At 46.4% G+C, this 13,614-nt stretch overlaps 1 protein-coding gene across 11 annotated transcripts in view; it reads right to left on the bottom strand.

Annotated features, from left to right (window-relative positions):
• The window catches only part of tjp1a (tight junction protein 1a), an 83,000-nt gene that overhangs the window by 20,358 nt on the left and 49,028 nt on the right, over positions 1 to 13,614 (bottom strand). For 5 of the 11 annotated variants that reach the window (XM_060071733.1, XM_060071725.1, XM_060071727.1 and 2 more), the window contains 13 exons: positions 12,470 to 12,594; positions 11,771 to 11,873; positions 10,852 to 11,182; positions 10,164 to 10,267; positions 9,022 to 9,190; positions 8,619 to 8,754; positions 8,106 to 8,117; positions 7,092 to 7,130; positions 5,016 to 5,155; positions 4,240 to 4,345; positions 3,891 to 4,041; positions 1,508 to 1,616; positions 940 to 1,159 (listed from right to left, as the gene is read on the bottom strand). In XM_060071733.1, the coding sequence (XP_059927716.1) occupies positions 940 to 1,159; positions 1,508 to 1,616; positions 3,891 to 4,041; positions 4,240 to 4,345; positions 5,016 to 5,155; positions 7,092 to 7,130; positions 8,106 to 8,117; positions 8,619 to 8,754; positions 9,022 to 9,190; positions 10,164 to 10,267; positions 10,852 to 11,182; positions 11,771 to 11,873; positions 12,470 to 12,594 (1,745 nt within the window). The remainder of the gene's footprint in view (positions 1 to 939; positions 1,160 to 1,507; positions 1,617 to 3,890; positions 4,042 to 4,239; positions 4,346 to 5,015; positions 5,156 to 7,091; positions 7,131 to 8,105; positions 8,118 to 8,618; positions 8,755 to 9,021; positions 9,191 to 10,163; positions 10,268 to 10,851; positions 11,183 to 11,770; positions 11,874 to 12,469; positions 12,595 to 13,614) is intronic. The other 6 variants (XM_060071731.1, XM_060071735.1, XM_060071732.1 and 3 more) reach the window with 2 other exon arrangements.

Genomic DNA, 13,614 nt, shown 5'->3' with positions numbered 1-13,614 from the left:
AAACCTCTCAGACATGAGCCCACTAGTGTTTCAGATCACCAGGTTCATTCTTTGAGTCCCCTTTGGTCTGAGTGAGGTGAATGCCCTCATCTGCCCATATATGTGCAGACCCCTGTGATGTCCTCGTTAATCTTTCAATTTAATCTTTCAAACTACATCAAATTGAGATGTGTGATTCTTTTAAAAAGGTATGGAACATTTACACATTCAAATATCTAAAAACATAATACCACACCAATTGTGTCCAACGATTGTAACCAACAATGAAAACCGTAGTCTGTCATATGCCCTATAGCCCCTAACTTCTGTGTAAACAAGTGAAAACAATAATACAGTAGAGACCTAAATTATTGATGTGATATTTCCAAAATCAATCTAGCTTATTAGATCCAGTGCTACTTTGACACGTGGCTCATGCCAGCCACCAAGCTAATAAAGTGTTTCCAACAAATATACTTTACTTTCTATGTGTCAGAGAGAAAATGCTATTCGTGATCTAAAGCGTTTCCCATTAACAATTATTTTACTATTTAAAACAGCTACATTTATTTCCTTGTAGACCTGTGTGCAGCACATCGGTGAATCAAAACGTGATCATGCGAAAGAGGAAGGATTGTTTGTTGATTTTTCCCCGCTGAAATATCCATGAATAGAATCAATCCGGAGTTCAGGATCATCTCTTGGGCAGGGAGAACATCGGCAGACACACGGGACTCATACCACTAATCTATTTCCAACTTGAAAAAACAAACCCTTTTAACGACGACAATTTGCGGAAACGATTTTCAATGACAATATTCCTGTCATCGTTTGTGGTTTGCTTGATGAGTACTTGTTTACTCAAGTCAACGTTTGCACCACTCGTTGTAAGGTTGCCACTTGTATTATCCCTCGGTGATGTCACCGAGCAACAGGGGGGTAAACGTGGGATGCCTTCACCTGTTCTTGTTGGGGATGATGCCACGCTCCACTTCCTGGTGGTTCTTTCCGATGCGGATGGCCAGCCATGAGCCCAGCTTGCCGTTGTACAGCGTGTCCACCACGCGGAACACCTCGCCCTTGTTGAAGCTCAGGCCGTACGCAGACTCCTTCTCGTACTCAAAGTGCGTCCGGATGTAGAAGGAGTCGCCCACGTCCGACTCCACTATCCTGCGGTACACTGTGGAGAGGCATCGTGTTAGCCTTCCCATGGTCCACACCTACTGTGAGACTGATGAGATGGACACTTCAACAGATGAACACCAACAGCACATCTCCGCTGAAATCTTTCGAGTTAAAAATATCCTTCTGAACAAGGAGCCGGCCTTTGATTTGAGATATCATAAGTGGATTATAAATAGTGCATGCAATTTAAAAATGCATTGACTGTCACCATGACAATATCAAACAACCAAACCAAGCCTACATGCAATATAGGATTGGTTTGCTTTGTACGATTCTCCATAGCCTCCCCAACAACAAAATAGCCCACTGCGTGGGTCACAGCAGGATCCCGCTGCTCTCTCACCGTCCTTCTTCTTCTGGGCCAGGATGGTGACCTCCTCCCCTTTGAGCAGGTCGAGCAGGAACAGCACCGCCTCCTCCCGGATGATGTTGGCAAAGTCCACGTTGTTCACCTGCGCACAGACACACACACACACACACGATCAGAACCTCAACACTGGCTACCATGCTAATGCGTCAATAACACTGTAAATGCTAATGTTATTACAAGTATGTTAATGCTAGTGTTACTACTATCTTATTGGAATAACACTGGTAATGCGGATATTATCAACAGAGATAGACTGTTAGTGCTTATGTTATAAAAAACATTATTACAATTATGACCAGGTTAATGCTAATGTCCTTACTAGCACGTTACTGCTGGTGTTACTACTAGTATCATTCTGCTGATAACATTGTTAATACGAACCCTATTACTAATGCCATTACAATCATTACCCTGTTAATGTTAATGATATTACTAGCATCAGTTCAACCAAGATATATTTTCAGTATTACTTGTAATATCAAACTCTTACAAATTCACTAATTTTATGACTAGCACCTTTGCACCGGCCATTTAGGTCAATATAACAGCTTCTACTATAATACCTGCCACTAGCATCACAACTCAACTACTAGGACTAGTGGTTACTGAGACTCAACCTAATGGTGCAGGGTGTTATTTCATTCAGATGGAATGCATGTTCAACAAGGCAGGTCGGTTGTGCAGGGATCAACGTAGTAGTAGAAAGTGAAAGAAAAACTGGAAATCATTTACATTTCAGACAAAGCAACGTATTCCTGATAGAACTAATCCGCCAGACCGCATACCTACACACATGTGGTGATCACACACACACACACACACAATCAGGTGTGTTTATTGACTTTACGTCCCGGTGAGCAAGGGAGGCAGGCCGCACATGTTCTGCATCAGAGGCTCAGACGGACAACTCTCTCAACTTCCCAGAAACAGCCTTTATCTCTGGTCATGCACACCACCAGCAACAGGAAGCCCAGCAGCGCCCCAATAACAATGTTCTGGAAGGGATTCTTCTCCCGACACACACACACACACACACACACACACACACACACACACACACACACACACACACACACACACACACACACACACACACACACACACACACACACACACACACACACACACACAGGGTGTGTGCTCTGTTGACGTTAAAACCCTCCAGTTATTAGTCTTGGAGACTATAGTGAGTCCATGTGTAACCTTAGTTGCTTCTTGGAAATGAGCAGCCTTATCTCACAGCGACCCTCAGGATAATAGGACCTCTAAATAAAGTGAAAGTAAATATATATATCGAGGATCGGCAATGGTAAAATAAAAATAGAAAAACACTATATTTTGCCGTATTATTGTGTTGCATTATGGTTGTTAAATCTCGCCATTACGTAAACATGGCAAACGTGCCAAAAATGACATTAACAGCATGTCACCCATCGCCACAACGCATCCCTGCAGTCATCAGCCGAACAGAAAACCAACTGTGTGTGCGTGTGTGTGTGCATGTGAGCGAGGGTGACTTCACAGGCCAAGAATGACCTCCATTGTATGTTCCTTGGAAACAAGGGGCAGGCTGGACACGGGGACACGGTAGTGACTCATGCGCTCACCAGTACATTGTACTGTAATTCCACAATAGCTCCGAGCCCTGCTTCAAACTATTGTGGCCCCGTCGAGCTCATCGTCCTCTAGAACAAGTGTGGATTATTCTAGAATCAACTGCAGTTGTGCTCAGGACCAGCCCACAGGGTCAAACCACCAACAAGCAGAAGCATTGTGTTTTTAATGGGTATTAAACCCATAAAGGACTAAACACACATAGTAGGAAAATAAACGTGAATCACTTGATATAGGATTGACTCGAAGCGGAAATGAATTAGACACAGAATTCCAAACTTAAGAAATACTGCGCATGCCGAAATCTGAGCCTCAAGCGAGACAAAGACGATTAAATCAATTGACGAACTGAGTTGACCGTCTGAGCCATTAAGCTATTTCTTCACCTCCCGCTCTAGGCGTCCATTCATCTCCGAACCATACAACAAGTGGCTTGGATAACTGACGCTCAAGCAACACCATGACCTTCAGCGGTAGGAGATTGAAGGGTTCTTACCTAAGCCACTTGACGGAATCATTTCAATGAGACAGAGTTGACTTCATAGCGCACAACAACAACAACACAGGATGTGTTTGATAACCACATAACCACCAAATGTTTGAACCGTATCCTGCCCTCATCCTAGTCTGCAGACTGTATCCTAGAACTGAGGGTCTCCTGAAGTTGTATATGACTGTATATACCGTATGGGGTGCAGCAGGAAAGGGTGATGGACGGGGGAGAACAGGGTGGGGGTCTTACTCTCAGGATCTGGTCGCCCTCTTCAAGGCCCTCCTTTGCGGCAGGGCTGTCATCCAGAACGCCAGCCACGAATATCCCCACGTCGTTGCCCCCGGCCAGGCGGAGACCCACACTCTCCCCCTTCCTAAACTTCACCAGCTTCATACTGGGCCTGGACGACAGAGCAGGGGACATCACATCTCTACAACGGAATGGTCCTCGTCAACAATTAGGCACGACACTTGTCACTTTTATCCAAAGCACCTAAGTGAGGCTGAGAACAATACAAGCAATACCATCGAATGAAAAAAAAAAATTCTAAGCGCAGTGTTGAATCGGTTACATTGTCAGTGTCAGTGTGAGCGGCTACCTGAGGATACTCTCATCGTGAGCAGCGCTGGGTATCGGTGCGTCCGACGGGCTGACGGGCAGGTCCACGTCAGGCTGACCCGGCTGGGCGTACACCGGCTTCGGTTCTGTCAGAAACACACCCAACATGTCACGGGTCAGACGGTAGGATAGGCCGGGACGTGGAGGTGGTGGCAGTGCGTTGTGTTATGTTGGGTGTGGTTATGGGGATGCAAATGAGGTTGTGATAGGTAAGGGATGGAGTAAGAGGTTGGGAATGGGGGAGAGTTTGAGGTTGTAGATGTGTTTGTGAATGGGTGAGAATGTGAGGCTGTGATTGTATGAGAGTGTGAACGGCTGAGGATGAGGATGGATGAAGGGGGGAGAATTAGAAGTGGGGGTCTGGATCAGGTGGTGGGGACTTTCAGGGTTCGACTCATATAGGACACATTACGTCGTCTTTCAGTTATTTAGATCTCATTTTATTAGGCTTCCATGTGTGGTATCCGACTTGATTCACTCTTTTATCAGTAGAACAGCCTTTTATAGTACCACTTTGATGTTCAGACTTGTCCACTCCACAAAATACTAGGATCTGTAAAATCTCAAGACAAAAACGGGTCTGTATATTTTGTTATTATCGGATCCGATCCGATATCGGAATCCATTTCCCGGGATCATTAGGGTTTTGGGAACATCATTTTCGACCTTTGAAGACCTCTAGTGAGGTTGGAGTGTTACTGGGTGGATGAATGAATGAACGGGTGGGAGTGTGAATGGGTGAAAGGGGGTCAGTACCGGGCAGTGGCGGGGTGTGCTTGTCGTCTTGCGAGCTGGCTTGGTCGCTGGTCTGAGACAGAACGCCATCATCGGAGCTCTTCAGCGGCGTCGACATGGCCCCTTGCTTCGACGTCCGCTCCTCATCTCGACTCCTGTGGCTGAAACCAGTTCCAACACACGAAATTCACACCAGTCCAGCTTAATCCAGAACAAGAGGCATAATTCACACCTCTCCTGCTTAATCGAGATCAACGGACACCATTTGTATCAGTGCTGGGTAGTGCAAATAAACAGAACCAATTCACATCAGTCCTGCTTAATAAAACGTGTTTGTGTTTGTGTGTGTGCGTGGGTCAAGAGAAACCTATACAGTACTGTTGAAAACAATGGTTGAATTCCAGTAAGGTCACATGACTGTTTGTTGGCACATGAGCAAGCTGCATTTCACCGCTTTCTCCCAAGAATGTGGCAAGCCAGCTTTCACCAGTCAACTCAGGCTAATTCCAGGCATGAAACTAGCCAACTCCAGGCCTGAAAAAATCCTAACTCCAGCACTAGAACAACAATAACTTATCTCAAAGTAGCGTAAAGAGGGCCAAAGTCTGGGTGAAAAGTGTAAGTGTTTAAGGGTTGGCAGTTGGTGGAGGAGAGAGGGGAGACCTACAGTCCGGGCATGAAGAGCAACTGAATTCTAATGAGAGGGAAAGAGACAGAGAGATGGAGAGCGAGAGAAGAGGAGAAAGACGGAGACAGAAAGAGGGTAAAGGGAGCCAGTAAGGGACAGATTCAAGGCCAAGTGAAATGTAGGTGAGAGATTGTGAGAGCAAGGCAGTGAGAGAGAAAGGCCGAAAGAGAGAGAGAGATGCATGAGAGTGAGAAAGAGGCAGAGAGAGAGAGAGAAGGGGGAGGTTATTGTGATGTGTCCTGGTGTTGCTTGTTTCAGGACGGCCTGGTGCTAAAAAAGGTTCCACACTGACAAACCACATTTGACAGAATCTTTGTTCTACTCTCTATTGTTAGCAAGTGTGTGTGTGTGTGTGTGTGTGTGTGTGTGTGTGTGTGTGTGTGTGTGTGGGGGGGGCTTGTGGGGTGAAAAAGAGGCTAAGGCCGACACATTTAAAGAAGATTTTGGGAGAAAACAGGGAGGCAATAAAAAGGGAAAAGCTGAACCAGAGAAGAGATGAAAATCAACTGTCAAAGAAGATTTAGTTCACCAAGAGATGAAAGCACGGGTCCATTTAATCTTTTCTCTCTCTTAATGCAACACACTTGCACACATACAACTTTGAGACTAGTATAAAAGGCCTAGCATTTATACACGCACAGAGTAAGTGAAAACAACTGAAATCATCGGTGCACAAAACCAACACATCAAAGCAAATATAATGAAGTGCAAAATAAATTTAAATATAACAAAATAAACCAATTAAGATTAATTCCAGAAGTAAATTCAACATATGTACCACAAAATGCTTAACTCACGCGAATGTTTCCTGTAGATGTACCATAATTGTTAAAGAAGGCAGTTTCATTTTCCAAAGAACCACATATAGGGACTTTCAAAATAAATGAAAACTTTGGACTAGGGAAGAAGTGTGTTCCTCAACAGAAGGCCCAATCACATCCTCCCATTGGTTGGGAAACAGGATGCAACCAGCCTCTGGAGCCAATCAGGTTGACAGAACCATCTGCCCTTGGAGCAAAGCTTTGTGGGAACTATGTCAAATTCCTCTTGTTTCCCATCCTAGTTTGGAATATCAGGAATTCCTTCCGCTACGTCATTATCTCATGTCACCGCCAGCCAATGTGTCAAGATGGAGAAATTAAACATGAACTTTTAGCACTTTAAACGCATCATTATACATTAACTCAACACTCACTAGTAAGATAAAAAAAAGAAAACTCATAAGACTTTGACTCCCAAAGAAGGCCACGCCCAACAACACGCAGACACACATTCCAGCGCCACAGTAGAACACTATCAAAACAAGCAGGGAGTGCGGGCGGTGGGGGCGTGTCGTGGAGGGTGGGGAGGTACATGAAACCCAGCAGACGCTGCTATGTGCGCTCTGCCACTTCAAATCGAGCACTTACATGGAGAGCAATCTGTGCAACAGTGACCCTGCTTTCAACCTGCATTGAGACAAACATAGTTACGGTTCAGTCCGACACACTGGAAGGGGGTCTGATGCATGGTGCTACTGGTGGGGGATCGGACGGTTAGTCAAGGACAGCCATACTGCCTAAAGCACAGTCAAGCTCTGCAGCTAGCGGGCTTCAGTTCAGGGCTGAGGGGAGCTCTATGCAGCCACTATCTATGGGAAGCTAGGGGTTATGTTTAAGATGCTCAACTACAGGTGTTACTGGGTCACGACCAAGCCCAGGGCATCAGCGTCACGTCAACTCACCGTCACAAAGACGCCACAGTAAGCGCTACAAAACTCTGTACATTGAATGTACAGAAGAACGCCGTCATTATTTATCCGTCAAAGTGGTGAGTTGACGCCTGCGTTCGCCGTCGACACTTGAAGCTCGGCGATGAGTTGATTAATAGCTCATTAGACGCGATGCTGATGGTGAAGCTGATCAGTTAGAATGTGCAGAGGGCAGAATCAACGTCCTGAACCCGGGTCTCATGGGGGATGGATCCATGGTACCCATCCTGGCCAAGACAGTTGACCATCCATGAATCATGAAGTATCCAAGGGGTGGACAGGAGTGTCCGGTATTTTATTCCAGCTAATCACAACACCAGCAACGGGTGATACAGCCAATCAAAACACCAGCTGACACAAGTTCCCCCCCCTTCTCTGGTTTGCATCTGTTTGAAATGAACCCCCTAAATAGCCCTTCAGGCTGTTTATAGTACATTGACCCAACACTTCCCAGTGGTGGGTGTTGCCACGACAACGGAACAATGGCCATCAAAAGTTTGTTATCAGGTCTAAGGAAACTGATAGCCGCTTTTACAGTCCTGTTCTGTTCTGCTCGGGAAAGACTAGGCTATGGTCAGTGTACTACAGTTATCACCTAGGTGCAGGGGAGGGCTCTTTGGCTTCTAAACTAGACCAAGAGGGATCTACCCTAAGGTGACAAATCCAGACTTACTGCGGCCGCCAACTGACAGGGTGCACCAGATCAAGGAAACAGGAAAGGGAGGAGAAGAGTCAGAGAAAAAGCATGAACCCATCATTAGTCATATCACTCCTACCTGCTGGTCCTGTTGAATGGACTACCGCACCACAAGTATTGTTAGTATTATGGTTTGTTTAAGGCGTGCCAGATGTATTGTTGAGTCAGTGGCTGTGGGTTTTATTGCAATGAGCCCATTCGTTAGTGGACGTAAATATGCGTATTAAACCACTGGATGCATTTTTGTGTGCAAGCTTCTGTGTGTGTGAGCGTCTGTACTTTCCTGTTACTCATGGTTAAGTACCATTGTGTGGAAGAGAGAGTGTTTGTGTGTGCGTGGGAGAGAGAGTGTGTGTGTGTGTGTGTGTGTGTGCGTGGAAGAGAGAGTGTGTGTGCATGAAAGAGTGTGCGTGTGTGTGGAAGAGACTGTGTGTGCGTCTGTGCGCGCGCGCGTGCACGCGCGCGTGTATGTGTACGCTACTCTCTTACCTGCCGTTGCTGACCTGGCGAGGGGAGTGGCGGGGGTGGTCGTGGGTGTCTGAGCGGTCAGGTGACCTGGAGCGACTGCCCCTCCCAAGGGAGCGGTTGGAATGTTCTGATGTCAGGGAATGGATCTCAGAGATGTCTGGAAACACACACACACACACACGGGTTAGGACATCCAGAAAAATATGGAATACAATTTTAGTTCAGAAAACTTCAAAGTTCTCCCAAACTTTCAGGCTAAGCTAAGAGACTTGATATTTCACACACACACACACACACACACACACACACACACACACACACACACACACACACACACACACACACACACACACACACACACACACACACACACACACACACACACACACACACACACACACACACACACACACAGCTCTCTCACCATCTCTGTCAGAGTTGTTCCCTGATGGAATGCTATCGTCGAGGTCAGGAACGTTTAGAAGCGTGGCTCTCTCGTCTCTCTGGACTACCATCTTTAGCTTGCCCTTTGACCTCTCTATCAGCTTCTTGGCGTCCACGAGCGACAGGTTCTCTGTGACGGTGCCGTTTATCTGGGGGAGTGAAAGACACCGTTGAGGAATGTAGCACTTAAAAAAAAATGTAAAGTGTAAAATTGTATTTTGTAACATCTGCCATTTGCAAATGGACTATAGATTTGACCATTTGGCATGTACAACAAGTCGGCCGCAAATTCTGGGCGTGGCCGAATTTTTTTGCCTGCCACTCAAAATTCTGAAAGTACATTCACACACATTTTTGACGAGTTCATTTTTTCTTCATAGTCCACTAGTCCCACTATTGACAATTGAAATCTGTTGACTTTGTATACTTTATAACTATGTCAATAGTATATGGCAAATAACAAAACATTTAAATTCTGCTGTATTATTGGTTTACTGCATTACTACTTAATTAGCCTTGTGTTGTAATGCACACTGCCTTAACCAGATTACCGCAAACAAAACAGCTTTAGACTAGAAACAGCTGAGACTGCTATGAAGAAATACGGGAACCAAATCTACTTGATTTATGGTTATGTATTATCCTTGTGGAGACGGGGTACAGTGACTGTTTAATGATGATTAAAATGGAGTCTCCACGGCAACAAGCGGCCCGGGAACAAAGGAATTCTGGAATGTTTGGTATTCCCACTGGTGGGCTGGCACACCAATGACCTCCAAGCTCACCCAGTGGGCGACACTCGGCACATACACAATAACCGACTACACACACAGACACACACACCACATTACTATTACTACATCGCCCCCAGAAACCCACACATAACAACAGATACTACACACACGGCCGTATTCCGACTGATGGAAACGATTCACAACTTTAAAATGGCTCCATTGCATTAGCTGCTCTTCCTCTACCCCAGTAAGTGACTTGTCTCTCATGGCTGGCTCACCCCTGGTTGTCCCCCACCACCACCACCACCACCACCACCACCACCACCTCCTCCCTCAGCATGGTGACTCCCCAGCCCAGCAGAGAGGCCTCCGGGTAGGGGAAGCTCACCTTCAGCACCACGTCCCCCTCCTGGATGTTTCCGTCCCGCGCGGCCAAACTCTCTGGGGAGATGTCCTTCACGAAGATGTGGCTGGCCAGGCGCAGTCCATATTCTGGGGATACCAAGAGCATGTTAGAGGAGAGAATCGACACATGTTCAAGTTCAGGAGCTTGTCACACATAGCGTTGTCGTGTAGCCATGAGTGAGTCCCCAGTGCTGCCTCACTAGGAGAGGATGTGTAATCCATGTTTACAGACCACAGTCATTTGTTTTTATTTGTTAATCCATTGAGGCTTACTGTGCACCAGAAAGTAGCCAAAATACCACACCAAGCACAGCTCGGCATCAGACACCTGCTTGTGCAATTGCATGGTCTAATTGGCAGAGACATCACCTGGCCAGCGATATAAACATAAACAATCACAGTGACCTGGGCTCACCAGAGAGGGTGCTGTTTCACGGCTTGACTTGAAGAACTGCTATAGTGTTTAACTTGTGACGGGTGGGATCTGTAAGGCCTAATTTATAGCGGCCGTGCATGAACTAATCACACCACTAATCACACCACACCGGGTGGCATGTGATGGGAACTTTAAACAAAAGAAACGTCATCATGCCCGTGCACTTTGTGAAACGGTGCATTATAGTGGATTATTCCTGAAGGTTTTGGGTGGGCGTCCCACCGCCAACACGCACCTTCGCTCTTGCGGGACTTGACCAGGGTGACCTTGGAGGGCTTCGGCGGGCCCAGGGAGGCCTGGGAACGCCGCTCCGAGCGCGGCGACACGCTGCGGTCCCGCGAGGCGCTGCGGTCGCGCCGCCCCGCGCTGTGTTCCCGCTCCTGCCGGCGGGCTGTGCCGCCACCGCTGGCCCCGGCCCCGCCGTACGCCGCGCTCTGGGCCCGGTTGCCCTGGTAACCCTCCTCGTCCTCGCTCTCCTCCTCCTCGTCCTCCTCGTGCTCCGACATGGTCTCCCGGTCGCCGGGCCGCGACACCGGGAGCTGGATCTTCCGCTTCCTGCGGATGGTCTGAGGAAGAGACAGCACGGCCGCGTCACACACACACACACACACACTCGCCCCAGACCGAGTTCATCAATCAATGATAGATAATAAAGGGGAAGGGAATCGTTACTTGCTCTTCCACTCGTGGTATTTGTGTTATATTGTCAGCTTTATCGCAAATTGATACAGGATGTCAACTGCAGTACAACTGGAAGCATCGTGGGGTGTATCTACCGATGAATGTCACAATGCATCTACTCTTTGATTCTAATCCTAGTGTGTCTTTTCCTGGTCCTGCTTGATTTGCATGTGCGCTATCTTCGATGGTGATGATGTGAGGGTTATCCCTGTATTGTTTGTTTTGTATGGCACTTTGCTACTATGACTACTGTTGCAAAACGAATTGCCCTTCCCGGACATTAATGATCAACCCGGCTACTTCAATGTTTTAACTGCTGTGTGACCTAATGCATTTCTACATGTCACATAACTAGAACGTGATGTCATGATGAGTGTGACGCGTCATGCAACGACATGCCCTTCCTTTACTGGCTTGCACACCATTTCACTTTTAATGTATTGGTTTGAATGAGGTGTGGTTGAAAAACTCACAATCTTGGCGTTTTTCCCGCTCTTGCGGAGCTGTTGCACGGCGTAGGCGTGCTCCACGTTGTCCATGGAGACGGCGTTGACCATGACCACACGGTCGTTCTCCCTGGAAACACCGGACAAACGCACAGCCTTGTGTTCAAGATTTGACATGGACGGTGTTCAATATGATTTTTCTCCCCTTGCTGATACAGATGTTTAGTCCATTGTATTCATTCATTTCGTTATTTTTTTCACTTTTGTTCTGATGAATGCTGCGGTTTACACCTTAATCATTTGCCCATAAGGATTTACTTATGCAATGAGTTTAGAACTTAAAGTTATATTTTCCTTTATCTACACATTTATTTATGGATTTATAGATAAGAAAAGGGATCATTCACAGCAGAGGAATTTCAAGGTCAACCCGAGAAGTGTTGGTTTTGACCACAGAACGGCTTCTGCAATTCACTCATCTATTCATTCATGATTTTATTCATTAATTCACAGCCCATCTTGCCATCCCCTCGTCTTTGCTGGTGGTTGTAATGGTGTGATGTACAATGACGCACACAAAGGATTGGCGTTTAGCCCAAAAAAGGACGCACATTGCAGCAGAGGCAGCCTTCGAGAGGCGTGTAGCTGGGTCCCTCCCACAGCAGCACAGTGGTGCTGCTGTGGGAGGGACCCAGGAGCTCAGGGGCCCTTCAGACAGAGACTCACTGCAGCTGGCCCTCTGCGGGGCCTCCCTTCAGGACATCTGAGATGACGATAGAGGTTTCTCCGCTCTGGAAGTGAGGGTTGTCCCGGCCTCCTGAGATGGCGATGCCAAAGCCGAACCCTGGAGCCTGGGTAGGACAAGAGCGAGTGCACACACAAACACACACTCTATAAATACTGATAGAATTAGAGATTTTGTTTTGGTCAGAACTATGAGAAGGATGCACAAACACTACTGGTGTTGTATATCACTCGGACACCGGATACATTTTGGCATCAAAATCGTTGTCGAAAGAAACTTGATGTTAAACATTGTTTTCTACTGATGCCAAACAATCACACTCAGTTGTGTGTACGAGTAAAAAGAGGATTGAGATTTGATACTTCACATTTGATTGACGATGTTAGAAGTGCACTCTCTCTCTCTCTCTCTCCCCCTCTCCCGCTCTCTCACCCAACTCCACAAACATGCCAGGAGTTGGGAACCCCTCAATCCCTAAAAGTAGACTTAATATTAAAAATTCTGCGACTCTGACATAAGCATTGACAACAATAATCAAAACGCATAGGTTCTTCCTGTGGTGGACAGCAGGGAACGGGCATGTGTACGCGTGAGTGTGGAATTCAACAGGCCAGACACGGGGACAACACAGAGCCACAAACGAAAGCTCCTGGTAATTAGATTAGAGTGAGAATTCCGTCTAGACAGGTTCTCCCTTGCCACGCCCAGCCCTGCATCACCCTGGCCACTTTATACCCCTTTCCTTTTCCAACTCTAAACACTTGACAGCTGGGAACGTTAACTAATCATCTGACGATAAGCAAGCTTTTATTTATGTTACTTTTTACTGAATAGGGGTCAAATCGATTCCGTTTGCCACAGCTTTTTTTAAGAATGTATGTCTACTTGCTCCGACATGTTTATTCTATTACCTTGTTAAACTTATATTATACATTTTTATTTGTATATCCTTTCATTTCCTTTCAAATGTGATTCAGACCTTTGATAAGCACTCTGAGTGTTTGAGGGGTTCCACACAAATAAACCCACCATGCCTTGAACAGTGCACGCTGTGTTCCTGAAAAGTGCATGAATTGAAACACCGTTCGCCAAAACATTTCAAAACGTTTTAACTATCAACCTAATT

This window comes from Gadus macrocephalus, chromosome 14 (genome assembly GCF_031168955.1).
Source record: "Gadus macrocephalus chromosome 14, ASM3116895v1".
NCBI lineage: Eukaryota > Metazoa > Chordata > Actinopteri > Gadiformes > Gadidae > Gadus > Gadus macrocephalus.
Note: the sequence above shows the minus strand (reverse complement) of the source record. Positions and strands in the feature narration are given on the sequence as shown.